The sequence below is a fragment of the Cyclopterus lumpus genome, chromosome 1, assembly GCF_009769545.1.
Source record: "Cyclopterus lumpus isolate fCycLum1 chromosome 1, fCycLum1.pri, whole genome shotgun sequence".
Taxonomy (NCBI): Eukaryota; Metazoa; Chordata; class Actinopteri; order Perciformes; family Cyclopteridae; genus Cyclopterus; species Cyclopterus lumpus.
Genome location: NC_046966.1, coordinates 22,700,832 through 22,728,507, shown reverse-complemented (window position 1 = coordinate 22,728,507; position 27,676 = coordinate 22,700,832). Strand labels below are relative to the sequence as shown.

Here is a 27,676-nt window from a genome sequence, read left to right as displayed (position 1 = left end):
GCTTCCTCTTCGTCTTCCTCTTTGCTTCCTCTTCGTCTTTCTCTTTGCTTCCTTTGTCTTCCTCTTTGTCTTACTCTTTGCTTCCTCTTTGTCTTCCTCTTTGCTTCCTCTTCGTCTTCCTCTTTGTCTTCCTCTTTGCTTCCTCTTTGTATTCCTCTTTGTCTTCCTCTTTGCTTCCTCTTCGTCTTCCTCTTTGTCTTCCTCTTTGCTTCCTCTTTGTCTTCCTCTTTGTCTTACTCTTTGCTTCCTCTTTGTCTTCCTCTTTGCTTCCTCTTCGTCTTCCTCTTTGTCTTCCTCTTTGCTTCCTCTTCGTCTTCCTCTTTGCTTCCTCTTCGTCTTCCTCTTTGCTTCCTCTTCGTCTTTCTCTTTGCTTCCTTTGTCTTCCTCTTTGTCTTACTCTTTGCTTCCTCTTTGTCTTCCTCTTTGCTTCCTCTTCGTCTTCCTCTTTGTCTTCCTCTTTGCTTCCTCTTTGTCTTCCTCTTTGTCTTACTCTTTGCTTCCTCTTCGTCTTACTCTTCGTCTTCCTCTTTGCTTCCTCTTCGTCTTTCTCTTTGCTTCCTTTGTCTTCCTCTTTGTCTTACTCTTTGCTTCCTCTTTGTCTTCCTCTTTGCTTCCTCTTCGTCTTCCTCTTTGTCTTCCTCTTTGCTTCCTCTTTGTCTTCCTCTTTGCCTTACTCTTTGCTTCCTCTTCGTCTTACTCTTCGTCTTACTCTTCGTCTTCCTCTTTGCTTCCTCTTCGTCTTCCTCTTTGCTTCCTCTTTGCTTCCTTTGTCTTCCTCTTTGTCTTACTCTTTGCTTCCTCTTTGTCTTCCTCTTTGTCTTACTCTTTGCTTCCTCTTTGTCTTCCTCTTTGCTTCCTTTGTCTTCCTCTTTGTCTTACTCTTTGCTTCCTCTTCGTCTTCCTCTTTGTCTTCCTCTTTGCTTCCTCTTTGTATGTCGAAAGGAGGGGATCCCCTAAAGGTTCCAATATTATTATTATTAACCTTTTATTTTCACCAGTAGTACATATGTCTTTTTTTGTAATTGCGTTTCTTTTGTTTTAAGACATACAAGAAGAAAAGAAATGTCGTACTTCCCTTTTTAATCTTTCAGACTCAATGAGATGATAATTGTAAATAAACAATATCTCCACCGCTCAGACAACCCGGGGCCCTTTTCTTTCAAAAGGTGTTTAATTATATTCACCTGCGGTGTACCGAGGTCACGTGTTCTCAGACGTGTACAGATGATCTTTAAATGAAAGGATACAAAGTATCAGTATCAATATCTTAGATTATTTATATGTATTTTACCATGAGAACTGCATGAAACTATACAGGCTGAACCTTTAAAGGGCAGTCGGTAAAACCAGTCAAACAGAAACATGAATCCACGTCTGGTTCTGAGTCCCGAGTTCAAGGAACCTGAAGTATCTTAACGTCCTTGACCTCCGACCTCCAGCCGACAGCGGCATCGGGGGCGGGGAGTGACGGATGTTTGTGTGAACCTGCACGTGTTCCTTATCTCAATCAAACAGAGGAGGAGGAGGAGGAGGAGGAGGAGGAAGAGAAAAGGAGGAAGATAAAGAGGAGAAAAGGAGGAAGAGGAGGAGAAGGAAGAGAAAGAGGAGGATCGGGAGGAAGAGGAGGAGGAGCAGGAAGAGGAGGAAAGGAGGAGGAGGAGGCAGAGAAAAAGGAGGATCAGGAGGAAGAGGAGGAGGAGCAGGAAGAGGAGGAAGAGAAAGAGGAGGAAAGGAGGAAGAGGAGGAAGAGAAAGAGGACGATCAGGAGGAAGAGGAGGAGGAGCAGGAAGAGGAGGAAGAGGCGGAAGAGGAGAAGGAAGAGAAAGAGGAGGAAAAGGAGGAGCAGGAAGAAGAGGAGAAAGAGGAGAAGGAAGAGAAAGAGGAGCAGGAGGAAGAGGAGTAGGAAGAGGAAGAAGAGGAGGAGGAGGAGCAGGAAGAGGAGGAGCAGGAAGTGTGTGTCTCTCACACAACGTCACAAATTACTCTCTAGACTGGACATACTGGGACCAAGTCATTCAGACTCTGGAGGAGATCTTAATAAGATCCCCAGGGATCCACGGATCCTTTATCTGGGACTAATACCTGGTGATCTAATTCATAAGAAAGACAATTATCTATATAACATCTTGATACTAGCAGCTAAAAAGGCCATCACAAGGAGCTGGATTAAAAGTGACCCCCCCAAGCCAGAGACAGTGGTTGGACATCGTGGAGGAAATACATCAAATGGAAAAGATTTAAGGTTAAAATCAGGGACCCATGAGCAGCGCTGGGGGAAGTGGATAATATTCAAGGGATTAAGTGACCAGAAATGAATGATCCCAAATAGTGTAAAGAGCGATTGTTGACCCCCTATTGTTTTTCCTTTTTCTTCTTTTTTCTATTTATTTATTTTAATCTTATTTTTTGTCATTTACAATGTTTTGTCGCGTTCTTTGTTACTCGAAAAAAAATCTATAAATAAAAAGTTTAAAAAAGAAAATAGTTTAATTACAGTGAGCAGCTGTTTTTAGGACATAACTTCAACCTTTTATTTATTTACATTACATTATTTGCGCTTGGAGCCGAGAGCCACAGACAGGAAGTCAGACTGGAAGTGTAGTTGAGTGTGTAAATAAAATGTATGGAAGAAGATTCATCGAACTAAATACACATTTATTTATAAATTTATCGGAGCGGGAATAAAAACAAGAGATAAAGTTGGACCCTTTAAAAAAAAAATTTAAAAAAAAATGTTCACGGTTTCTGTATTTGATTGACACTTTTGATAATTTTATTGGTTTCTTGAATAATTTACGGTAAATCACAACGCACTCATCAAGCAACGATGAAATCAAACGGTGAAGAAAACACACACAAATAAACTGTCCAACAAAGCAGCTTTTTTCAAAACAATTTTAAATTCTGTTTCATGATCTGAGAGTTCATTGTTGGGCGTGTCCTCCTCTGTGTGTCACACACACACACACACACACACACACACACACACACACACACACACACACACACACACACACACACACACACACACACACACACACACACACACACACACACACACACACACACACACACACACACACACACACACACACAGTGACCGAGCGTCAGTCCGGTCTGTCCTCCGCCGTCCTCTGCCTGGCGGCCTCGGAGCGCACGGCGCCCCTCACGGCGCTCTGCATCAGCCACGTGGCGGCGTGGACGCTCAGGAACGCGCCGCCGGCCGCCCACAGCCAGTTCCTCCTGAGCCAGCTGCGGGGCTTCATACCGACGCCTCTGTGGGGGGGAGGGGGGACACACATACACACACACACACACACACACAACTTGATTTATATATGCGGGGTTCATGCAGACCTTTACGGGCCTTGGAGGCACATTTCCATAACCACACATTCGCCTGAAACGTCCCGTTTACGCATGAAATATGAGAATTTTAAAAAAAGGAGGCCGACGTTACCCCACGCAGAGCTATTGTTTCACCAGCAAAGACTGTTCACTGAACCTTATTATGGAGGTATTACGTTCGAGGCTTATGTATTTTTACAAAACTTCTCCAGGCTCCAGGTTCCTAAACCCAAACTATCAGCATGGAGACACACTACGGCATCTAATTACTCATCTTTAAATCAGGTCTCTGTGAACACACTTGTAATTTTGGACTAAAAACGGATGATAAATGAAAAATGGGTTTTCAGGTTCGGTCACTTTTTTTCGTGGCGTTTTGTTTTGCTGACCAGCAGGTGATGATGATGATGATGATGATGAAGAGTTCATCACTGCCTGCTTGTCTCTCTCACACTCGCATGAGGAAGATCTCACGGATCGAAACGTTGCCTCAGAAAAGAGAAATAAACTTTTAATAAATAAAACTATTTATTTTGAGTATCTTAAGAAGTTATACAGAAGACTTTCATTAATTCCCTTTTCTTTCCTCTTATTGTTAATAGAGATTACACTATGATAACCTTTTTTTTTTTCATTTCATTTTTCAATGGTTTAATTTGATTATTTATTCTTATTTTTTATTAAAATATATCCAGTGTGTCTTGCTCTGTGGTATTTTAATATTTATTTTTTAATGACATTTGCATGAAAACTTTTTTTTTTCTTCCATTTGATAATTTTTTTTACTCACTTTCTTTCGTTAAGTTTTTTATTATTTATTAAAATATGGTAAATACTCTGTGGTATGTTAATATTTTGTTTTTAATGACATTTGCACCTGATGAGGCGGTTGAGCACTAAACTAGTAAAGTGTGTGTTTGTTTTTAAGCCTCTGGTCAACATTTATATTTATATTTATTTATGCAGGTTGAGTCTACATTCTCTGCTGCAAATGCACTAAAAATATCTTGCTCCGGAAACCTAAATTGCGACTAATGCTCCGAGTCACGCGTCTGATCTACGCGTCGGTCCACCTGAGCTGCTTCATGAGTGGTGGTTTCACGGTTTGGGGGTCAACGGGGATCAGCGGGGGTCAGCGAGTCGATCTGGACCCCCGAGCGGATTTTTTGTGCCTTCGACGGGGTGGAAGTGTCCACCTTCACCTACAAAGTGTGGAAGTTATTCGTCCCTTAAAATAACACCTTTCTGAAATTGTTCATGATACAACAAATTTGTAAATCGGGGAAGTCTTGAATTGTTGTTTTTTTTGTAATTTAAGTGAACTCTGTTTCAACACAATATTTAACTTGTTGTGTAAAACCTGAGAGAATTTAGTTTTTTTTTTTCTTCCCCATTTGCCTCAATATAGTTTCCTTGGAGCAGCATCTAGTGGACAGACGCGGAACTGCAGCTGCACACACACCTCGTGGTGGTGGTTGATTAACGGCGGGCAGGAAGCCGGCTGCAGGTGCTGCAGGGCGGAACACGGCTCAGTACCTCCAAGTGGGTTACTTGCTCTCGGCGGCGGCGGGCCGGGCGGCGCGGGGGGGAACGTAAGCGGCGATGCCGGGCTCGGGAGTGTACTCCGCTTTGGTTTTGTACAGCTGTGGGTTTTCCTTCAGGTGGTACCAGCCCCAGTGGATCAGCCCCAGACTCGGTACCATCACAAGCAACACTTTGTTGCCCTGCCAGAACCCCCGCAGACCCATGACGGGCACCGAGCTGGGGAACATAAACAAGGACCAACGTCAGCTGTCTATTGGTGTCAGTTTAGCCAATAAAATGTATTTTAATTTATTTAGTTTTCTAATCATCACACAGACGATGTTTGGTGATTCGCTTTCTTGTCACTCTACGGTCTTCATTCCATTTTATTCTGAGCACACACTCGTTGGGTTTTTAGAGCTGAAACGATTAATTAATTCATTAAAACAAACAAATTAGGATCAGTTTTCATTCAACTCGGCAGTCATTTTTTTTCTGCATATAAAACAACGCTTCTCTGGTCCCAACGTCTCAAATTTACTGCTCTCTTCAATACAAATATATATATATATATATATATATATATATATATATATATATTGTGATGGACATGTTTCACTATCTTCTGGCATTTTATAATAATAATAATAATCAGATCAACCGGTTGTGAGAATAAAAACTGATTTTGTTTTAGTTCAGACAATAAACAAAACAAACACATATTTAAGCACGGGAAATTATATCTAATGAATAATAAATTGACTATTTTCTGATGTTTTCTTAGCTATTTATTCCTCAATCAATTTGACTAATTGGTTGAACTGTGTTGCGTTATGCTGACAGGTGTTTCTATTATTTCGCCCACCTCATTTCTATAAACGAGGCCAGGCCTTTCATAACAGAAAAACAGCACAAACTGAACGTTATGAATTCTGTTGCATCTGTGGTGGGATGAAATTAAGTACTTAAGACATGTTTTGGGGTACTTTGCTTGAGTATTTCCATTACATATATATTGTAATCTTTAGTTCACTACATTTACCTGACAGTTGGAGGTACTACTCTATTAGTTAAAAATGACCAACTTCACATGTAAAACCCTGCTTTTACATGAATGTATAAGTAATAATAATAATAATAATATCATGTACAACAGTACAGTTACAAAATGTACATTTATATACTTTGTGGACATTTTCAAGCACCTTTTTGACGCAGAACCTTTTACTAGTGACAGAGAACCTTAACAGAAAACCTTTACTAGTGACAGAGAACTTTTACTAGTGACCGAGTACTTTTACTAGTAACAGAGAACCTTAACAGATAACCTTTACTAGTGACAGAGAACCGTTACTAGTAACAGAGAACCTTAACAGAGAATCTTTACTAGTAACAGAGAACCTTAACAGAGAACCTTTACTAGTGACAGAGAACCTTTACTAGTAACAGAACCTTAACAGAGAACCTTTACTAGTGACAGAGAACCGTTACTAGTAACAGAGAACCTTTACTAGTGACAGAGAACCGTTACTAGTAACAGAGAACCTTTACTAGTGACAGAGAATCGTTACTAGTAACAGAGAACCTTTACTAGTAACAGAGAACATTTACTAGTAACAGAGAACCTTGACAGAGAACCGTTACTAGTAACAGAGAACCTTAACAGAGAACCTTTACTAGTGACAGAGAATCTTAACAGAGAACCTTTACTAGTGACAGAGAATCTTAACAGAGAACCTTTACTAGTGACAGAGAACCGTTACTAGTAACAGAGAACCTTAACAGAGAACCGTTACTAGTAACAGAGAATATTTACTAGTAACAGAGAACCTTAACAGAGAATCTTTACTAGTGACAGAGAACCGTTACTAGTAACAGAACCTTAACAGAGAACCTTTACTAGTAACAGAGAATCTTTACTAGTGACAGAGAACCGTTACTAGTAACATAATCTTAACAGAGAACCTTTACTAGTGACAGAGAACCGTTACTAGTGACAGAGAACCGTTACTAGCAACAGAACCTTAACAGAGAACCTTTACTAGTGACAGAGAACCGTTACTAGTAACATAATCTTAACAGATAATCTTTACTAGTGACAGAGAACCGTTACTAGTGACAGAGAACCGTTACTAGTAACAGAACCTTAACAGAGAACCTTTACTAGTGACAGAGAACCGTTACTAGTAACAGAATCTTAACAGAGAACCTTTACTAGTGACAGAGAACCGTTACTAGTGACAGAGAACCGTTACTAGCAACAGAACCTTAACAGAGAACCTTTACTAGTGACAGAGTACTTTTACAGTGTGGTATTTGTACTTTTACTTCAGTAAAACGATGTCAACACTTCCTCCACCACTAGCATAAGAATGCATTAGCTAGGTGGAGCTAACACAGAGTGTAACGTTACATTATAAACGCGTGTTATAATGTAACATTACACTATATAAGGACTTTTTTTAACCTGTTGGTACCTTGTTTACCTGTTGGTATTAAGACTGTTGGTATTAAGACTGTTGGTAAACAAGTCCTGGCTAGCTAGCGTTAGCTTCATCCTGTCCTTTAATAAAACATAAAAACAATGACTCTCTGTTCTCTAACCTGCTCACAGCCGACTGCCGGTTAGACTCCTCCGTTGACTGTACGCTCAGCTACACTTAAACCAGACATTTAAAGTCACAAGCGAACCTGTGACGATGTAACTGTCGCTCTCACCTTCAGAGATCAGCGGCTTCACCCGGTTCGGAGCGTGGCGTCCCGGGGATAAAGGTGGCCGACGAGCCGCCTGAACAATATGATTAGAGCCGTTGGTTTAACTGTACTCGAGTCGTGTCATAAAATACGAAGCATATGTATTATTACATATTATTTATTATACACCAGGCAGTTGATGAAATATCAACTCAAACAAAGCCTGAAACGCGTTGGTGATTTGGTGACGTTTTACAGTCAGGCATCAGCGAAGGCGTCTATAGTGGTCACGTGACTTTAAAGGATTTTGGCGGATTTTTCCGATTTATCATTATATTTTATTTATGTGATTGCCCAAAGATTCAGTCGTGGTTTTAGTGTTGAACGTACATTTACTAAATGTTTTATTAAGTAATTGGACTTTAATATTATTTACACATTATGTAACTTTATACTTATATATAATATTGTACTTTTTTACTTTTTACTTTTTACTATGGCACTCCATGCCATATAGTATTTGGTAGAAACATATTACATATTGACACGGTTCTTTTATAACTAACACCGACACTCACCTTTCCCCATTTATATAAATATATTTATTATGTAAAAATTAAACCGGATTCTGTCTTTTCAAATATATCACAGGGATATTTTCTAATACCAATTTACATTAAAACATTTAAAAAAAAGATGATTGTCACGTTCGTTTGAAAAATAAAATCATATTTTGAAAATATACACTTTACTTTTTTGTTTGAAAGAACATTGTTACACCACAAATCAGGTTCAAGTTAATTTTTTTATTTTTTTTCACAGACATTCTCCATTAGCTGGAGAGCAAAAAGAGACAAAGATATTTTCTTGTAATTTTTTAGCACAACGTGAGAAAAAAAAAAAAAGTGTGTGTGTGTGTGTGTGTGTTTTATCTGTAAGAGTAGACTCCCCACTCTTACAGAGAGCACAGCGATGCTGAGGGACTATATGAGAATGACCCAAGCCCAAACCCAAACCCGGGATAAAGAGGCTCAGTGAATGTGGTGCTGAAGGTGTGGAGGTGGACCAGTGTGTCGGAGGAGACTCTGAAGAAGGACAGCGTGCCAGCAGGCCAGTCCACATACACCCCTACTCTGTTGGAGGAGGAGGAGGAGGAGGAGGAGGAGGAGGAGGAGGAGGAAGAGGTGGAGGAGAGGAGACGTGTGCTTTTCGAGTTGTGCCAGAAAGAATAAGCTTCGACGTCAGAACACAACAGACTCCAGGAGCGATCGTTCTTTCCGAACCTGCAGCAAGACCTGCTTCCTGTCCTCTTGATTCCTATGTAAGTCACTGATATATAAACCCTTCCTCTCCACTCGACCTCCCAGTAACAGCGGCCAGTCAGACCCTTTCTACACATCAGCTGAGGCCAGAAGTCGAACCTATGTGGGTGATCGGGGTACGGCTGCTCCTCCGTCAATGCAGTCACCTTCCGGTTGTCGTCAGACAGTTTGAGGTTTACGTTGGCTGTGCTTGTGTCCAGTGTGAGTTCACAGGCGTCTGGTGGAGAGAACGAGACACAGTACAGTTTATTGAGAAACGATTGCAGATACACAACCTTTTACAAACTACTTTAACATGCGCTGCCTTGTTTTCATGAATCAAAGCGAACACACACTCACACTTCCTCAGACCAGGTCTCAGCCTCGGCTCTCCGCCGTGTTCCACTCTGGAGGAAGAAACAAAGCTCTCTTTTAAAATGATTCAGAATGCTGCTGAAGAAAAGTCCTGAGAGAGGCTGTATAACCCATGAGAAGAGAATATGACTAATGTAACATTTTAAAATGACTTGACATAAAACACACAGTCCCGACATGATTGTTGCAGTTGTTGTAACTGAATGCTGATCTGGTATTACACCAGATAGGAGCTCAGTCTCAGTGGGGACAGGAACTCTCAGTCACCGTCTTCACTGCTATCAGCGGTGCTGCTGGTAAAGACTGTGAACCAACCGCCCTGAGCTCGTCAGTGTTACGGGGAGCTCTTGTTGTCGGTTCATACCTGAGCGTTTCCAGCCTCCAGACTGGATCCTCCAGTCCAGCAGACAGCAGCTTGACTCCTGAGTCTCCTGGATGGTTGTAGCTCAGGTCCAGCTCTCCCAGGTGGGAGGGGTTGGATTTCAGAGCGGAGGCCAGAGAGGTGAAGCCTTCCTCTGTGATCAGACAGCCCGACAGCCTGGACACAGACACACACACAGAATTTTGTTATTTTTGTGTTTGAATAGGGGTCCTTTTCCTTGTTAGTGTGAATTTACTGATTAGAATTAGCTCAGTGTTAGACGTCCTCACCATTCATGTGTGAATGTCATCAACAGAACCAGTTAACATTATAATTTGTTGACTGAATTTGCTGCAGAATTAAAGAATATATGACTGTATGTATTCTGAAATTGCAAAGACTTGTTTCCTGGTATACTCTCCAGTACATATTAAAATCCTGCACTTGTTGGACATCATCGTTGACATCAACCTGTATACCCATTAGCATTTAAATGGTCATCTGTTCAACATAAGACGAGTACTAACCTGAGAGTCTCCAGTGTGCAGCGTGGACTTTCCAGTCCAGCAGAGAGCAGCTTCACTCCTGAATCCTCCAGGTCGTTGTTACTCAGGTCCAACTCTCTCAGACTAGAGGACTGGGAGCTGAGGACTTGTGAGGACTCCCGACAACAGGTCTTTGTAAGCCTGGTTTGACTCAACCTAAAGACATAGATCATATTTCCTAAGTTTCAATATAGTTTCTCAGTATTTTATGTAGCACCCACCCTCCGGTTCCCTCTCAGGTAAACACATTTTTCTCTGTCATCAGTATGGCTGTAGTTCTGGAGGACCGTTGGCTGAAAACCGCCGACTCAGCAGTTGCCATGACGAGAATGTATTTAAGATTCAAAATGCAAAGATATAATGATTTGAACGTGGTCAAGATTAAGAACACTGTTGAACTATAGAAATAGTAATGTCTAATATTGAGATTTTAATGAAAAACAAACAGGCATGCAATAAAACTACACTAAAGTACGTTGTTACACAAAAGCATCATAGTGACGTCTGACCTGAGAGTCTCCAGTTTGCATTGAGGACTCTGCAGTCCAGCAGAGAGCAGCTTCACTCCTGAATCCTCCAGGTCGTTGTTACTCAGGTCCAGCTCTCTCAGACTGGAGGACTCTGAGCTGAGAGCTGAGGACAGAACCTCACCGCTTAGCTCTGTCAGATTACAGCCACTCAGCCTGAAGGAGAATTAGTGATGAAGACAAACACTGCCACTGTTTTTAATGTCTACAATGTAAAACATTTTTAGAAATTTCCCACTACAATTGCTGACTTTATCAGCTATAAGTTGCGAGCGTATTACATCTGACCTGAGAGTCTCCAGTGTGCAGTGACGACTCTCCAGTCCAGCAGAGAGCAGCTTCACTCCTGAATCCTGCAGGTAGTTGTTACTCAGGTCCAACTCTCTCAGACTAGAGGACTGGGAGCTGAGGACTGAGGAGAGCTCTTGACAGCAATTATTTGTGAGCTTGGATAGACTCAATCTGAAAATATTTAAATAGTTGCATTTATGTTTTGCTTTAACATTTAAGGTATGTTCAATTGTGTAAATTTTTTATTGTTGTTATGATGTAAAGTGCTGTGGTGGCGTGGCATGGTTAGGCTCAGCTGCAGAAGGGAGTGGGGGAGTGTGCTCAGGGAACGGTACCAGGTGGAGGCCTAATTGGCCTGAGCTGTGACACTCAGACAGGGCAGGAGAACACCCAGTTGCTGGTGCAGAAAAGCCGCCGGGAAATAATTTTCCAGGGGTCTCACTATAACCCGATGGCTGGTCACATGAGCTATGAGAAAACGCTAGACTGGATAATGGCTCGATTTTATTGGCCGGGAATCCGGGCGGTAGTGCGCCGTTGGTGCGCGTCCTGGCCAAAGTGCCAGTTGGTAAACCATCCGGCCATCCCGAGGGGGCCTACGCCGCCATCCTCCAGGCAGACTAGCGGGCGCGGCAGGGGCGCTCAGGGGGGAGGCAGGGAGCGCACTGCAAAGACCGTATTGAACCAGATAATAAAGCTTGGTGAACTAGATCCTGTCTACAGCGTCTTTGTGCTAGAGGGGAACCACCCACGGTAACACTAACTTGGTACAAGTGCACACACTAAAAAAACAAACCAATATTTGACTGTTACAGTTACAAACAAACAATTGTTTCACCAATGGGGAAAGAGTACCATGATCAGAACCTATGGCAAAACTTCTCTGGTGAGGATTTTCTGTCTGAATGGGTTTTCCACATGGTTTTCCACATTGTTTCCCTCAATCAAAGATTTAGAGTCCATGGATATATGGAAATATGTTGGACACGAAGTGTACAGAAATTCAATTATCAATGTGTGTGCACTAGAGCCTGCACGTTTCCATATTAATATTGTTTGTTCACCAGGAATTTCTGCAGTTTACCATGCAACGTTAGCCAAAAGCATCACAACGTGACCTGACTTGAGAGTCTCCAGTGTGCAGTGAGGACTCTCCAGTCCAGCAGAGAGCAGCTTCACTCCTGAATCCTTCAGGTTGTTGTTACTCAGGTCCAACTCTCTCAGACTGGAGGGCTGGGAGCTGAGAAGTGACGACAGAGCTTCGCAGCTTCTCTCTGTCAGATTACAGCCACTCAGCCTGATGAAGAGTAAGAAATGAAAACAAACACTGAGACTGTCTCTATTATCGTATATGTGAGAAATGTACATTTTAGGCTCAAATGAACTAGACTGTAATTTTCAAAACAATTTGAGAGACTTCAATTGATCAACTAATAAAATTGTTGACTAGACATTACAGTTTATTAAGACTTCATTTTGTGGAGAACAACCCTACAGATGTGACGCAGGTAGTTTCTGCACTTTTTTGTGCTCTTACAGAGCTTTGTTGGAGGCTTTGACCACAGGCAGCAGCCCCAGAAGAGCCTCCTCTGAAGCAGAATATTTTTTCAGGTCAAACAAAGTCAAATCATTTCCTGATGACAGTGAGATGAAGACCAGAGCCGACCACTGAGCAGGAGACAGTATATCTGTGGAGAGACCTTCTGAACTCAGGTACTGTTGGATCTCCTCCACTAGAGAACGGTCATTCATTTCATTCAGACAGTGGAACAGATTGATGCTTCTCTCTGGAGACGGATTCTCACTGATCTTTCTCTTGATGTACTCGACTGTTTCCTGATCGTCCGCTGAGCTTTTTTTGTTTTTCAGTAGGACTCGTAGACCAGTCTGATTGGTCTGCAGTGAAAGACCCAGGAGGAATCGGAGGAACAGGTCCAGGTGTCCATTCGGACTCTTCAAGGCCATGTGAATAGCAAATTTGTGGACCTCAGTCATAGAGGTTTTGCTGAAAACCATTCGTATTTGTTCACCACTTTTCTTCCCTGGCTCACACATCACATTCTTGTGTTTGTTAATGACTGCCTTCACGACATAGAAAGCTGCCAAAAACTCCTGAACACTCAGATGGACAAAGCTAAACATCTTGTCTTCATCACTCTTCCTCCCACGTTCCTCTTTGAAGATCTCTGTGAACACTCCTGAGCATACCGAGGCTCCACTGACATCAATGCCACTCTCTTTGAGATCTTTCTCGTAGAAGATCAGGTTACCCTCTTCCAGTTGGCGGAAAGCCAGTTTTGCTAATGACTTAATGCACTGAATGCATTTATTTTGGTCATACTTCTTGTTTGTCTGATGAATCTGAAAGACCAGGAATTCTGCATACATCTCAGTCAGAGTCTTGGGCAGCTCTCCTCCCTTTCTGGTCTTCATCACATCCTCCAGAACTGTACCAGTGATCCAGCAGAAGACTGGGATGTGGCACATTATGTGGAGGCTTGGTGAGGTCTTGATGTGGGAGATAATTCTGCTGGTCTGCTCCTCGTCTCTGAATCTCTTCCTGAAGTACTCCTCCTTCTGTGGGTCAGTGAACCCTCTGACTTCTGTCACCATGTCCACAAAATCAGAAGGGATCTGATTGGCTGCGGCAGGTCGTGTGGTTATCCAGAGGCGAGCAGAGGGCAGCAGTTTCTTCTTGATGAGGTTCGTCATCATCACATCCACTGAGGTGGACGCTGTCACGTCAATGTTGACGGCCTGATTTTCACAGGTAGAGCAGTCCAGATTAAGCCGGCTCTCATCCAGTCCATCCAAAACAAACATAAGTTTGAATTCACTCTTGTCATAGTTGGTGTTTCCTGATGACTGCAGAGTTGTAAAGATGTGATTAAGAGCTTCTTCCTTGATGTCTCTGGTCTCCGTGATACATTTATGAATGAGTTCTGACAAACAAAACCTTTCTCCCTTCCATAAATTCAGCTGGCGGAAGGTCAAGGGGAAAATGAATTGCACATCTTGATTGGCTTTTCCCTCAGCCCAGTCCAACACAAACTTGCGCACAAGAAATGTTTTGCCAATTCCTGCAATTCCATTGGTCAGCACTGTCCTCATGGGTTTATATCTTCCAGAGGGGTGTTGGAACATGTCACACGGTTTGATTGGTTTCTCTGTTCCTGCTGGCTTCACCACCGCCGCCTCAATCCGCCTGACCTCATGCTGCATGTTGATGTGTACGTCACCCCCCACCGTGATGTACAGCTCTGTGTAGATATCATCGAGGCGCTGCTCATCCTTCTTCTGGGCCCAGCCCTCTTGTGCACACATGAACTCATCCTGGAGGTGTGATTGAAGCAAGTGTTGGTAATATGAGATGTGCCGTGGCTCTGGTACTGGAACAATCACATCTGTAGGACATAAATAGAACAAAAACATCAGCCTGCATCTTTACAGATGCCCCTTTCAGTAAATGCAGGCTTTTTGTTTTGTTAAAGGTTTGTTTCTGAAGAGAATCTAAAGAGGTGGAGCAAGTTGTCTCTGGACAGTATTCTAGTATTTAGTGACGGTAATTGTGAAACACCAAGTTGTCTTAATGCTTTCGTTTCTATTCAAAAAATAGGATGGGAGCCAGAGCCTTCAGTTATTAAGCTCCTCTTTTATGGAACCAGCTTCCACTTTCAGTCCGGGAGGCAGACACAGTCACCTCATTTAAGAATAGACTTAAGACTTTCCTCTTTAATAGTGCTTGTCGTTAGGGCTGAATCAGGTTTGCCCTGGTCCAGCCCCTTGATATGCTGCTATAGGCTTATAGGCTGCTGGGGGTTGTTTTAGGATACACTGAGCACCTATCTCCTCTTCTCTCTCTCTCTCTCTCTCTCCCCTTAGGGCCGAATCCACGTCTCTTCATTGCACATTACTAACTCTACTTCTTCATGGCTTTCTTCCTCATTGGCCCTGCCTCCTTCTTTGTGCCTCCTGCCTCAAGGGCCTGGCCTCATGCCTCATTGGCCCCGCCTCCTTCTTTGTGCCTCCTGCCTCAAGGGCCTGGCCTCATGCCTCATTGGCCCCGCCTCCTTCGCGATGTCTCCTGCCTAATGGGTCCACTGAGCAGCTGCTGGTGTTGCTGCCATCTACTGGATAAAATGTCAAATACGAAAGTCCTTCCTCTCAGGGTTCAAGGTTACTTCTTTTTTTTTTTGCCACGCTTGGTGGCGATTGGTCTGTCTTGGTGGATGGAAGATGTTGTGAGCTGTAATTGTCTCAAGATCCGTTGCACATCAACGTCTATACACTTTGTCTTTCAGGACTTAGATACCAAAAAATACAGAAGCTTTACCTTCAATCTGAGAGCAGGAAGTTCCTTTGTTCTCTGAAGTCTCTCCAACATCAATAACATTCTCTGAAGCTGTGTGGGACAGGTTATGTATTATGTTATCAATTTGACGTATTTCTTATTATGTATCATCAAGTTAATCAGTGCTCCTTAATTGGATTTAAAAAATTGACTGAAGTTAATGTGATGCTGTATTGGATAGCTGATTGGTGGGAGTGTGATTTGTACGAGCTCAGGCTTCCAATTACTGTATCTTTGATAAATACAATGAGCTTCAGAATCCCTGTTACAGTACAAGTATGTTGTTGCACACTCTTTTTGCTAAAGAAAAAACAATGAATAAAGTGTGACTGACCTTCTGGTCCTGAGCTGGCGTCTGTTAGAATCTGGACCAGATCATTCCTGTTTAACTTCTCCAAAACCTTCTTGGTCACCTTCAGAGCTCCGTGACGTTTAAAGGTGTTCAGCATCAGATCCACAGTGTCCCGCCTTTCTGCCTTCTCCAGCTTACACACTCTGACGGGTTGGTAGCCTTCCAGGATGTCGTGCTGCTGCAGATGCCAGTGGAAGTCCTTAAATTCATCGTCTCTCAAATCCTCCAGAGTGTTCAAAAGGTCCTCTGACGTCATCGTGGCTTCCTGATGAAAATCAAGCATCAAATGCAAGTGGGCCACAGGCTAAATCCCCATTATGTTATACCTTTCGGTGAGAGATAGGGACTTGACAGACACTTAGTTAAATGACAATATGAGAGATTATTACTTTAAGCTTGACGCATCTCAATATGAATATTATAGTTTCTTTTATAGCATTTTAACCTATAAACGCGTCCAAGTTTTGCCAGAGGACAACTTCATGATAGCAATATAGGAGTCAGACAATAACCAGTCATTAAGATTCACCCTGAAGGGAACATGAATGTCTGTATGAGAATCCATCCACTAGTTGTAATTCAGTTTGGACCAGAGCGATGGATCGACAGACCAACTGCTCAAAATATGTGTCCTTCTATACTGGAGCAGCTGCAGCAATACTGTTACTCTCCGACACTGAATAAACGACAAGTATCTTGACGGCTTCAGTGTCAAGAAACAGAGACCAGTTCACAGTCAGGTGAAAGGAGCTAAAAGATCCCGTGAGCTTCACATCACATTATAAATGTATCCACAAAGTTATCGACATAATGAGCTAAAGCAGAACAAACACATCTCTCACCTGAAGGTGTGGAGAATGTTAGAACATGTCGACAACGTCAAAGTCACTCTGCAGTCTGGATGCTTGATTAGGTTACGAAAGTTTAAAGGAAATGAAGTATGAGGAAATAGTCAGGCTGAGGTTTTAACTTCAGTTTATTCAGGTTCCTCTTTTTTCATGGGAATTCCTGTTAATACCCAACACAACATTGTTTGTTACTATATCAACACAACAGCATGGTATGTTGTTTTTAACTTTCCTAGATTGCAAAAAAATGTTGACCCAAGAGTGGCTCATAAAGATCAGAGACTCTTGAGATTAGAGATAATTTGTAGATTATTGCTGTCATTCATTTTACACACAAGGCTCGGGGACAGTTAGGGAACGCTGTGAACTTGTTGTGTATCTTTAAAGTTCAATTCTCTTGACTGTTCTGCATTTATAGGAAACTACCGGTACAACCTTACATCCAGTTACTAAGCTCAACAACTTGTAACCAATGTTGTATCAGCTTCTGTGTTAAACTAGTCCATTACACAACAAGTTGGAAGGGCACAAAGGCGAAAGGCGTTGCTGTGGTTATTTTTGCAACAGTCAAATGTAAGCAATGCATGTGCCATGTGTAATCAGTTTTACAGCAACATCACCACTCCAAAAAGAGACAGCAGACGAAGCAGAAACCTGCTGCCTTTAAGTGACTGCAGAGTCATGAAAGTAAAGGTATTCAGTAAATGCCTTCAGTAAAGGCCTTAAATAAAGGCCTTCAGTAAAGGCCTTCAGTAAAGCCCTTAAATAAAGGCCTTCAGTAAAGTCCTTCAGTAAAGGCCTTCAGTAAAGATCTTTAGTAAAGACCTTAAATAAAGGCCTTCAGTAAAGTCCTTCAGTAAAGGCCTTCAGTAAAGGCCTTCAGTAAATGCCTTCAGTAAAGGCCTTAAATAAAGGCCTTCAGTAAAGGCCTTCAGTAAAGCCCTTAAATAAAGGCCTTCAGTAAAGTCCGTCAGTAAAGTCCTTCAGTAAAGGTCTTTAGTAAAGACCTTCAGTAAAGGCCTTCAGTAAAGGTCTTCAGTAAAGGCATTCAGTAAAGGTCTTCAGTAAAGGTCTTCAGTAAAGACCTTCAGTAAAGGTCTTTAGTAAAGGTCTTAAGAAAAGGTCTTCATTAAAGGTCTTCATTAAAGGTCTTCAGTAAAGACCTTCAGTAAGGGTCTTTAGTAAAGGTCTTAAGAAAAGGTCTTCAGTAAAGGTCTTCAGTAAAGACCTTCAGTAAAGGTCTTTAGTAAAGGTCTTAAGAAAAGGTCTTCAGTAAAGGTCTTTAGTAAAGGTCTTAAGAAAAGGTCTTCAGTAAAGGTCTTCAGTAAAGACCTTCAGTAAAGGTCTTTAGTAAAGGTCTTAAGAAAATGTCTTCAGTAAAGGTCTTCAGTAAAGGCCTTCAGTAAGGCCTTTAGTAAATACCTTCAGTAAGGCCTTCAGTAAAGACCTTCAGTAAGGCCTTCTTCAGAAAAGGTCTTCAGAAAAGGTCTTCAGTAAAGGTCTTCAGTAAAGGCCTTCAGTAAGGCCTTTAGTAAAGACCTTCAGTAAGGCCTTCTTCAGTAAAGGCCTTCAGTAAGGCCTTCTTCAGTAAAGGTCTTCAGAAAATGTCTTCAGTAAAGGTCTTCAGTAAAGGCCTTCAGTAAGGCCTTTAGTAAATACCTTCAGTAAGGCCTTCAGTAAAGACCTTCAGTAAGGCCTTCTTCAGAAAAGGTCTTCAGAAAAGGTCTTCAGTAAAGGTCTTCAGTAAAGGCCTTCAGTAAGGCCTTTAGTAAAGACCTTCAATAAGGCCTTTAGTAAAGACCTTCAGTAAGGCCTTCTTCAGTAAAGGCCTTCAGTAAGGCCTTCTTCAGTAAAGGTCTTCAGAAAAGGTCTTCAGTAAAGGTCTTTACTAAAGGCCTTCAGTAAGGCCTTTAGTAAAGACCTTCAGTAAGGCCTTTAGTAAAGGTTCTTCCGTAAAGGCACGCTGTTGAATCACTAATTCAATGGTCAAAATCTGTGATTCCATTGCAACTTGAGTTATCTCATTTTAAAGATGTTTAGATATTCAATCAGATAAAGAAGAAATCAATCAATCAGGCCACAATGTCAATCGAATATAAAAAGAGTTTTATTGAAATACGTTGGTCAGACAGTCTTCTAAAAAAAAAGCAGGCTTAAAAAAAATACACACATCACAGGGTCAAATAAAAAAAATGGTGAAATACAAAAATACATATATGCAAAACAAATGTAAAAATAAGAATCAGTACCAAAGTAAATTTACAACAAAATCCCTCATTTCTCATCATCTGTATAATGATTTGAATTTGATGACTCACAAAAAAAGACAGAGACTTTTTCAAGGATTTGTTTTAAATTCCTCTTGTAACTATAAACCACTCACATATTCTGACCTAAGTCACAGTAAAGAAGCTAAAGACTTTAAGTAATAACACTTGCTGGTTCTTACAGACATATATAGATTATAACTTATCATAACTTATGTAACTTCTCATCCTCACAAGGAATTTCTAGCCGACCTTCCTCCAGCAAACCACTGGAACTTGGTGGACCTCTTTACATTCAGTCGAAACTTACTTAGTTGAAGCTTCTTTAAGGCTAATTTATTGCTTTGTAAATGCAAGACATGTATTCTAAGTCACATCCGTTGAAAAATTGCAGTCGGAAAGTAATTAAGACCACAACTAAAACTACAAAAATCTAGAGACATTGAGGAATTAAACCACAACCCAAATCCAGGATGAAGAGGCTCAGTGAATATGTTGTCGGTGGAAATCTGACTCACCCTAATTACGTATTTTCACATAGTATTATGATTCAATACGACACATTACAGCGACAATTACTACAAAATGTGACTTTTCTCGACGTGCAAAAATGCCCTTTTAGAACTTAACAAACATCGTATATATATATATATATATATATATATATATATATATATATATGCGTGACATGACACGTTTGAAACGGCATCAAAATCTAAATTTGTCCCTCGACCTCGACTACCGTGATTATATTTTCTGAAATAGGGTCCCGTGGCGGTCCCCCGGACCCTTTAATATATTATAGATTGAGACTATATGGTACCAGGAAAGCGCTTTGAGTATCAACAGTACAGGTAAATATACAAACACCACGTTAATCCTTTCATTTAGATATATTATTGTTCTGTTAGAGGTCTAATATAGAAGATGCATAGCCCGAGAACTGACATGATAACACATCCTTTCAAGAAACAATAGACTATCTTTGCCAAACTGCATTTGGTGCTTTACACAGATGGCCTGCAGTCCAAAAAAAATTATTCTAAGCACCTTTTCTTCACGGAAAACATCTCGAGGTCAAGGCACGATGTGAAGGAGAATTCACGAGACGCCTCCTTTATTTATGACCCATAGGAAGTGAGTACAGTGACAAGCAGTACAACTGAAGTACGGGTTCCTCCGGTCCACCGGTGCAGTGTTCCCTACAGGAAATAGGAAAGGAAGCATCGCAGCGTACAGGTAACCCGCCCTCAATATCCTCCGGTGAGGCACAAGGATGAGAAATCATTATCCGTTCAGGCTAATGTGACCAAAGAAAAATAACTACTAAAAGTCTTGACGGGGGTTCAGAATGATTTAGCTATAAAAAAAAAAGAAGAACTTGGCCGTAGTACAGTCAGCTGTGTGAGTGCTAACTGAGCACAGCAGGAGAATCTCCCTCCTCCAGTGAACACAGAGACACCGAGGTTTCAGACAACCAGAACCCAAACCCGGGGTAAAGAGGCTCGGTGAATGTGGTGCTGAAGGTGTGGAGGTGGACCAGTGTGTCGGAGGAGACTCTGTAGAAGGACAGCGTGCCGGCAGGCCAGTCCACATACACCCCTACTCTGTTGGAGGAGGAGGGGGCGGAGGAGGAGGAGTGATGGAGGTCTGTACTACCGTCATTGTGACTGACGGAGTAGCCGTCAACATCGGAGCAAAACAGACACCAGGACTGACTGTTCCCACCGAACCTGCAGTCGTTGGTTTTTCCTTTCCTCTCGATTCTTCTGTAGGTCACTGCGATGTCAATCCTTCTGCTCCACTCGACCTCCCAGTAACAGCGACCAGTCAGACCCTTTGTGCACATCACCTGATACCAGTAGTCGAACCTCTCCGACTGATCGGGATACGGCTGCTTCTCTCTCCCGTGTGTCACCTTCCGGTTGTTGTCCGACAGCTGGAGGTGTCTGTTTGCTGTGTGTGCGTCCAGTGTGAGGTCACGGGCGTCTGACGGAGGAGAACGAGACACAGTACAGTTCATCATCTCACACCCCTGATGGGTTTGTCTGTTGCTTCATTAACAGATGACACGCATAGATCAAATCGCAATGACTCGTCTTTTTGGATCTTCTTTCACACCGAGAATTGAATGCAGACACGCGAGCGTTTGATTTGAAGTGACATGCGTTGCCTTGTTTTCATGAATCAAAGTGAACACTCACACTTCCTCAGACCAGGTCTCAGCCACTGCTCTCCTCCCTGTTCCACTCTGGAGGAAGAAACAAAGTCAGAAGCTCCCTCATCCATGAACTTCAGACTTCGAGACTCAATTGAACTTCACATCAAAAATAATAACAACGATAAAACAACAACAAAAGGTACAAACAAAAAAGGTATAAATATAACTTGAAGAAAAGATTCACGTCAAGTGGTCCGACAGATACGTTTTATCTTGGATTGAAAACTATTAAGTCAAGTCAATTATATTGATGCAGCCCAATATCACAAATGTGCATGGAAGGGTTTTATAATCTGTAAAGCACCTGAGACCCTCCACCATTGGACCCTTGATTCAGAACAGGTAATGGTTTGGAAAAACACTTGAGAATTTGTCAAAAATAGAATGTGTCAATGAATGATCCTGGGTCTGCTATTAGTAAGGGCCCCCCCTTACTAATAGCAGACCCAGGATCATTCAGTCAGTCTCATTGACTGTGAACCAACCACCCCGAGCTCGTCAGTGTTACGGGGAGCTCTTGTTGTCGGTTTATACCTGAGCGTTTCCAGCCTCCAGACTGGATCCTCCAGTCCAGCAGACAGCAGCTTGACTCCTGAGTCTCCTGGATGGTTGTAGCTCAGGTCCAGCTCTCCCAGGTGGGAGGGGTTGGATTTCAGAGCGGAGGCCAGAGAGGTGAAGCCTTCCTCTGTGATCAGACAGCCCGACAGCCTGGAGAGACCGACACAGAATTATATTTCATTAATTTGGTCCGTCCGCCGTCTGCTGATGCCTTGTAATGGACAGTGGGTTCATCAGAGTGACATTTATATTGCGCGTGGTCCTTTTATCCCCTGGTGGGTGTACAAAATAACAATAAAAGCAGCTTTAATGATTGTGGAATGTAGTCTCTTTGCAGAAACATCCTGAAAGGTCAACAATTTAAGGAGAATTGATACGGCAGCTTTTAATAAATCCTGCTGGTGTTGAGTGTCTGTTCCATGCAAATTAACGTCTACGTCAAACAATATTTAAATGATTTAAAAAACTGACCTGAGAGTCTCCAGTGTGCAGTGAGGACTCTCCAGTCCAGCAGAGAGCAGCTTCACTCCTGAATCCTCCAGGTCGTTGTTACTCAGGTCCAACTCTCTCAGACTGGAGGACTGGGAGCTGAGAAGTGAGGCCAGAACTTCACAGCTTCTCGCTGACAGATTACAGCCACTCAGCCTGAAGGACAGAGCATCTTATATGAAAAACACATCACATTTCTATAGTTGCCTTTACAAATAAGGAGTGAAGAGACCATCTTTTGAACAATTAGTGTATTTTATTTTATTGTGCATATTACTGGGATTTAACAGCTATCAATACAAAATAAATAAAAATAGGCTCATTCCTCTGTTATCCCAAATTCCTCAAAACCTTAAATGAACTAGCTGTAATGTGACAGATGTTTTTTATTTTTATTCCATGGCTCCATTAGTGGACAAAATCTAAAATAGTTTTCAACTGATCAATCAATTGGCTAAATGTTGTGCCTATCTGTTGACAAAGACACCCATTAGTTGAGAACGATCCGGCACATGCGACACATTTAGCCGTCATATTTCCACTTACAGAGCTTTGTTGGAGGATTTGACCAAAGGCAGCAGCCTCAGGAGAACGTCCTCTGAAGCAGAGTATTTCTTCAGGTCAAACACGTCCAGATCGTTCTCTGATGACAGCAGGATGAAGCCCAGAGCCGACCACTGAGCAGGAGACAGTTTATCTGTGGAGAGGCTTCCTGAACTCAGGTACTGTTGGATCTCCTCCACTAGAGAACGGTCATTCATTTCATTCAGACAGTGGAACAGATTGATGCTTCTCTCTGGAGACGGATTCTCACTGATCTTCTTCTTGATGTACTCGACTGTTTCCTGATCGGTCGCTGAGCTTCCCCCCATCGGCGTCATCAGACCTTGTAGGAGGTTCTGATTGGTCCGCAGAGAAAGACCCAGGAGGAAGCGGAGGAACAAGTCCAGGTGTCCATTTGGACTCTTCAAGGCCATGTCCACAGCACTCTGGTAGAGATGTGTTGGTTCAGGTTTGTTTCTGAATAGAAACCTCCACCACGAGGAGATGGTTTCTTCTTCTGACAGCAGATTGACAGCAGAGTTGATGAAGGTCAGATGGACATGAAGAGCCGCCAGAAACTCCTGAACACTCAGATGGACGAAGCAGAACACCGAGTCCTGGTACAGTCCACTCTCCTCTTTAAAGATCTGCGTGAACACCCCTGAGTACACTGAGGCCGCTCTGATATCGATGCCACACTCCATCAGGTCGGATTCGTAGAAGATCAGGTTCCCTTTCTGCAGCTGCTCAAAAGCCAGTTTTCCCAGAGAGACAATCATCTCCCTGTTTTCCGGAGTCCAGTGTGGATCCCTCTCAGCTCTTCCATCAAACTTGATGTTCTTCAGTTTGGTCTGAACCACCAGGAAGTGGGTGTACATCTCAGTCAGGGTCTTGGGCAGCTCTCCTCCCTCTCTGGTCTTCAACACGTCCTCCAGAACTGTAGCAGTGATCCAGCAGAAGACTGGGATGTGGCACATGATGTGGATGCTTCGCGATTTCTTGATGTGGGAGACGATTCTGCCGGACGGCTCCGGTACTCCGAATCGCTTCCCGAAGTAGTCCTCCTTCTGTGGGTCAGTGAACCCTCTGACCTCGGTGACCATGTCCACCCACTGGGGGGGGATCAGATCGGCGGCCGCAGGTCGTGTGGTTATCCAGAGACGAGCATGGGGAAGCAGTTGCCCGCTGATGAGGTTCGTCAGCAGCACATCCACCGAGGTGGACTGATTAACATCGGTCAGGACCTCGTTGTTCTGGAAGTCCAGAGGATGGCGACACTCGTCCAGACCGTCAAAGATGAAGACGACCGGGAACTTGTCCAACTGGCCCATCTCTGCTTCTTTGGTTTCGCGAAAGAAGTGGTGGACCAGTTCAACCAAGCTGTACTTTTTCTCCTTCAGCACATTCAGCTCCCTGAACGTGAACGGCAACGTGAGGTGGATGTCCTGGTTGGCTTTGCCTTCGGCCCAGTCCAGAGAGAACTTCTGCGTCGAGACCGTTTTCCCGATTCCGGCCACTCCCTTCGTCATCACTGTTCTGACTGGTCTCCCAGGTAAGGGTTTAAAGATGTCTTCGCACCTGATGGTTCTCTCCGGTGCGTCCGTCTTCCTGGATGCCGTTTCGATCTGTCTGACCTCGTGTTCGTCATTGACCCCGGTGGCCCCTCCCTCTGTGATGTAGAGCTCCGTGTACATCTGATTCAGGAGCGTTGGATTTCCTGCTTTCGCGATCCCCTCAAACACGCACTGAAAGCGGTTCTGCAGGTTGGATTTGAGTCGACGTTGACAAACCGCAGCAACGGTCCCTGGATGAACGCACAATAAAAGGAGATCGATCAGTGGATGTTCATGTTAATATGAGAAAAGTAAGAAATCCCCTTACGCCTCTCCAGAGATTGAGCCAGCTCGTCCTGCTTCATTCCCCTCAGGAAGTGCAGTGTGATCTTCAGACACGCCTCTCGGCTGCTCCTCCTCCTCTTCTCTTCCTCCTCCTCCTCCTCCTCACCATTCGACACCTCCTCGTCCTCACTCTTTAGGCATTCTGGGTAACCACGGCTCAGGATTGTTTGGAACGTTTTCAGCACGCTCCTCACGTAGGCGGCAATGCTTTCCTCGAGCGTCTGGAAAAGAAGAAAAACCCTAATAATTAAAAATGGTGTTTATTGTATTTGGAGTTGAGGTCAAAGGTTGTTGTTGGACATTTACGCACCCTAAATATGGAGTCCAAATCCTGTGGCTGAAGCTTGACGGACTGCCCACTGGGAACGTCCTGGAAACTGTAGAGAAAAATATTTGACTTTTTTTTGGGGGGGGAGGTAAAATAGGTGAAACCAATGACACCTTTAGATTGATCTAAGATGCTGCTCAATTTCATTGGTGCGATAGCATCTCATTTATTACATAATTCTTTAAGTTTCAACCATGTTGCACATCTTGGAAAACTGGTCTGTGTCTTTGTACTAAACATGGGGCTGATAGAAAGTTTAAAAGTTATTAATACAACATGAAGAAGAGTAAAAGCTATAAAAAGCAGGTCAAATGAATAAAAAGACGACATCACAGAAAGGCAAGTGTATAAAAATGTTTTTTTAGAAGAGGTTAGACTCTGCAGACCGTATCTCCTCAGTTCCGAAGCTTAAGCGGTCCTGATGGCAAAAGCCACCTTTAGGTTTGACTTTGGGACCGCCAGAGAGGGTCCGAGGCTAGTGGACCGGCTCACTGGGGCCTTGATTGGGTCTAGAGGGGAGCTGCAGCTTAACGAACTCATCCGGTTTAACTTCTTACCCGTCTTCAGCAGAGTGGTGATCATCTCCGAAGGCAATGGGATCAATCATGGACCTTTTGGTGGACTCAAAGTCTGGGCCCTGAGGGACACTGAAACAGAACAGAAACACCAACACGCCTCTCAAACCTTCAGCGATACGTATCCTTGGCTGAATGGAGCGTCACGGCCAGTTGGGAACATTAAAATAAGGTTCATAATAGTCGCTCGACTATGACACGATCGTATTTCTGACTCACCGTTTCTCTGAAGGAAGTTGTTTAAACATCAGAGGCGGTTCCATGGACTTGAAGGACACACAGCTGGATTCAGGTCCGGGAGAGTCTGGTCTGCGCCGACGCTGCTGCTCCGGACTTCAACACAACACAACACAACACACACTTTGAGAGCTCTGACTGTGAATAATGTCGGCGGAGGGGATTCGTGTGCCGAGCACCCCGACATGGAGAAGAGTCGCGGACGTTTGGAGATCCTCGTCTCACCTCGGAGCTTTGGAGGGGGCGTGGCGTTCCTCAGGCGGAGTGGTTTTAGAGGGAGGGGCTTCCTCCTCTGTCTGCACACACACACTCATAGCGAAGGCCTGCAGCGACACAAAAAAGATGCCGTCAGGCGCTCACACATTTATTCATCAGCACCATCATCAAATTAACTGATAACACAACATATCAACATATGTTAAGTATAAAATAAAACTCAAACTGCAAACAATTTTTGTTTCGTTACAGAATTTGTTTTATTATTTGATGTCACGTTTTCATTATCAAGCTTGGTATCTTAATTATTCAAGATAAAAACATTATTAGTTTCGACGACCATTTTTTTAAAGTTTAAGCCGAGCTCAGCTAAACAGTTATTTGTTCCCACATAAAACGAGTTGACCGCGTCGACTGTGAGATTACATCCAACAAAATAATTTAGCCCGACCTGAAAAATCTACACTAAAACTAATTAAATTTTTTTATTATTAATATTCCAAAAAATATTATTGCAATTATTATTATTAAAATGTGTGTTTCTACCACCTTTTTGAGGACAATAAAAAAACAACTCATAATGACGTCATGAAAAGACACCCATTCACCAATCCGTGTGGTTGGCACACGTTTGGTCTGAGGCAGAGGTGTAGTTCCGCTCTTGTTCCGCTAGAGGGAGCCCTTTACCCAACGCCACCGCCATCATCACAAGAGCTGAAGGACAGAGAAGGTCACCGCGCTCCGCTGTCACCTGCACCGTAACAACCTCACGCCGTTTGTGACGTAACTCTGGTAATTGTCTCACAAACAAACAACACACACGCGTCATACACTTTGAAATGATGGTGTCAAAAGGCAGAAACAGTCACATTACACGAGCCATCATAAGACGGATTAAAAGAGAGAAATACGACATTCAACACCATCCATCCATTTCCAATACCGCTTATCCTCACGTTTATTTAATTTTTCTTTTTTTTTTGGGTTTGGAGGGATCTGCGTCACGACGAGAGAGCGAAAGTGAAAGTTAAGAGGAACGAAAGCACGAATCCGTCAATATTGATAATAAATACAGATTTAACGAATGTTAAACATCTTTAAAACTAACTGTATGCAGCGAGTCTAGTGTCAATCATCCCACCGGCATTAATAAACTACAACATTAACCACAATTAAAGTTACTGTTTAAGGTCACGTCATCAAGTAGTTAAGTTAAAAATCTTTTAAAAATATATTAACTAGTAAATATATCTTGTAAAATACCTCTTCAGCTGGGTTTCCTGAGGTTTTTAAGATGCATAAACCTTGTACATTACCGTGGATGTTTCACTAGTTACGGATTTCCCTATCTTGGCTCTGCTTTAATACCAGGGTCCTTTCAAAATAAAACACCCCCGACCAAAACGGGAAATACCAGAATAAAAGCCGTTGAGGAAAAACAACACTGGAAATACAAAACTCAAAAGATGAGTAGAAAAATATGCTTTCTGAATTTATTTTATATTTTTGTAGGTCAGCGCTGTGTTGGAACCGAATATTACAAATCAATTCATTTTTTAAGTTAATTTTGTTGTAAAAGTGTTCCTTCACTGTTCATCTGATGTGTATCTTAATTAAACCTGAGATGTATCACTCGTTTTAACTTTAACTATATGAAGAAAACAATGTAGCAACATTTAATTATCAACATAAACAACAACATCAACGATTTGATTCTGGTGAATATGTCACTGGCATATAAACAGCAAGTATGTTGACGGCTTTAGTTTGTAAACCAGTTCACAGTCATTACAAAAGGAGTTAAAAGAGTCCGTCACATTACACATG

At 42.6% G+C, this 27,676-nt stretch overlaps 1 protein-coding gene and 1 long non-coding RNA gene across 2 annotated transcripts; both read right to left on the bottom strand.

Annotated features, from left to right (window-relative positions):
* Positions 1–2,750: 2,750 nt before the first annotated feature.
* LOC117726042 lies at positions 2,751–7,652 on the bottom strand. Its single transcript, XR_004608961.1, has 3 exons — positions 7,477–7,652; positions 4,811–5,109; positions 2,751–3,276 (listed from the first exon to the last, which is right to left on the bottom strand). It is a non-coding gene; the product is annotated as an uncharacterized LOC117726042 (long non-coding RNA).
* Positions 7,653–8,352: 700 nt separating this feature from the next.
* Positions 8,353–27,249, bottom strand: LOC117732962. The gene is made up of 22 exons (XM_034536224.1): positions 27,113–27,249; positions 25,859–25,956; positions 25,616–25,729; positions 25,379–25,468; positions 24,804–24,870; positions 24,477–24,714; positions 22,599–24,399; positions 22,035–22,208; positions 21,540–21,713; positions 20,989–21,035; positions 20,201–20,773; positions 16,501–16,511; positions 15,652–15,934; positions 15,300–15,368; positions 12,504–14,370; positions 12,090–12,263; positions 10,964–11,137; positions 10,658–10,831; positions 10,131–10,304; positions 9,607–9,780; positions 9,228–9,274; positions 8,353–9,105 (listed from the first exon to the last, which is right to left on the bottom strand). Exons 2-22 carry the CDS (start codon positions 25,945–25,947, stop codon positions 8,522–8,524), a joined length of 7,098 nt encoding a protein of 2,365 aa, XP_034392115.1. The 5' UTR covers positions 25,948–25,956; positions 27,113–27,249; the 3' UTR covers positions 8,353–8,521.
* Between the last annotated feature and the right edge of the window lie 427 nt (positions 27,250–27,676).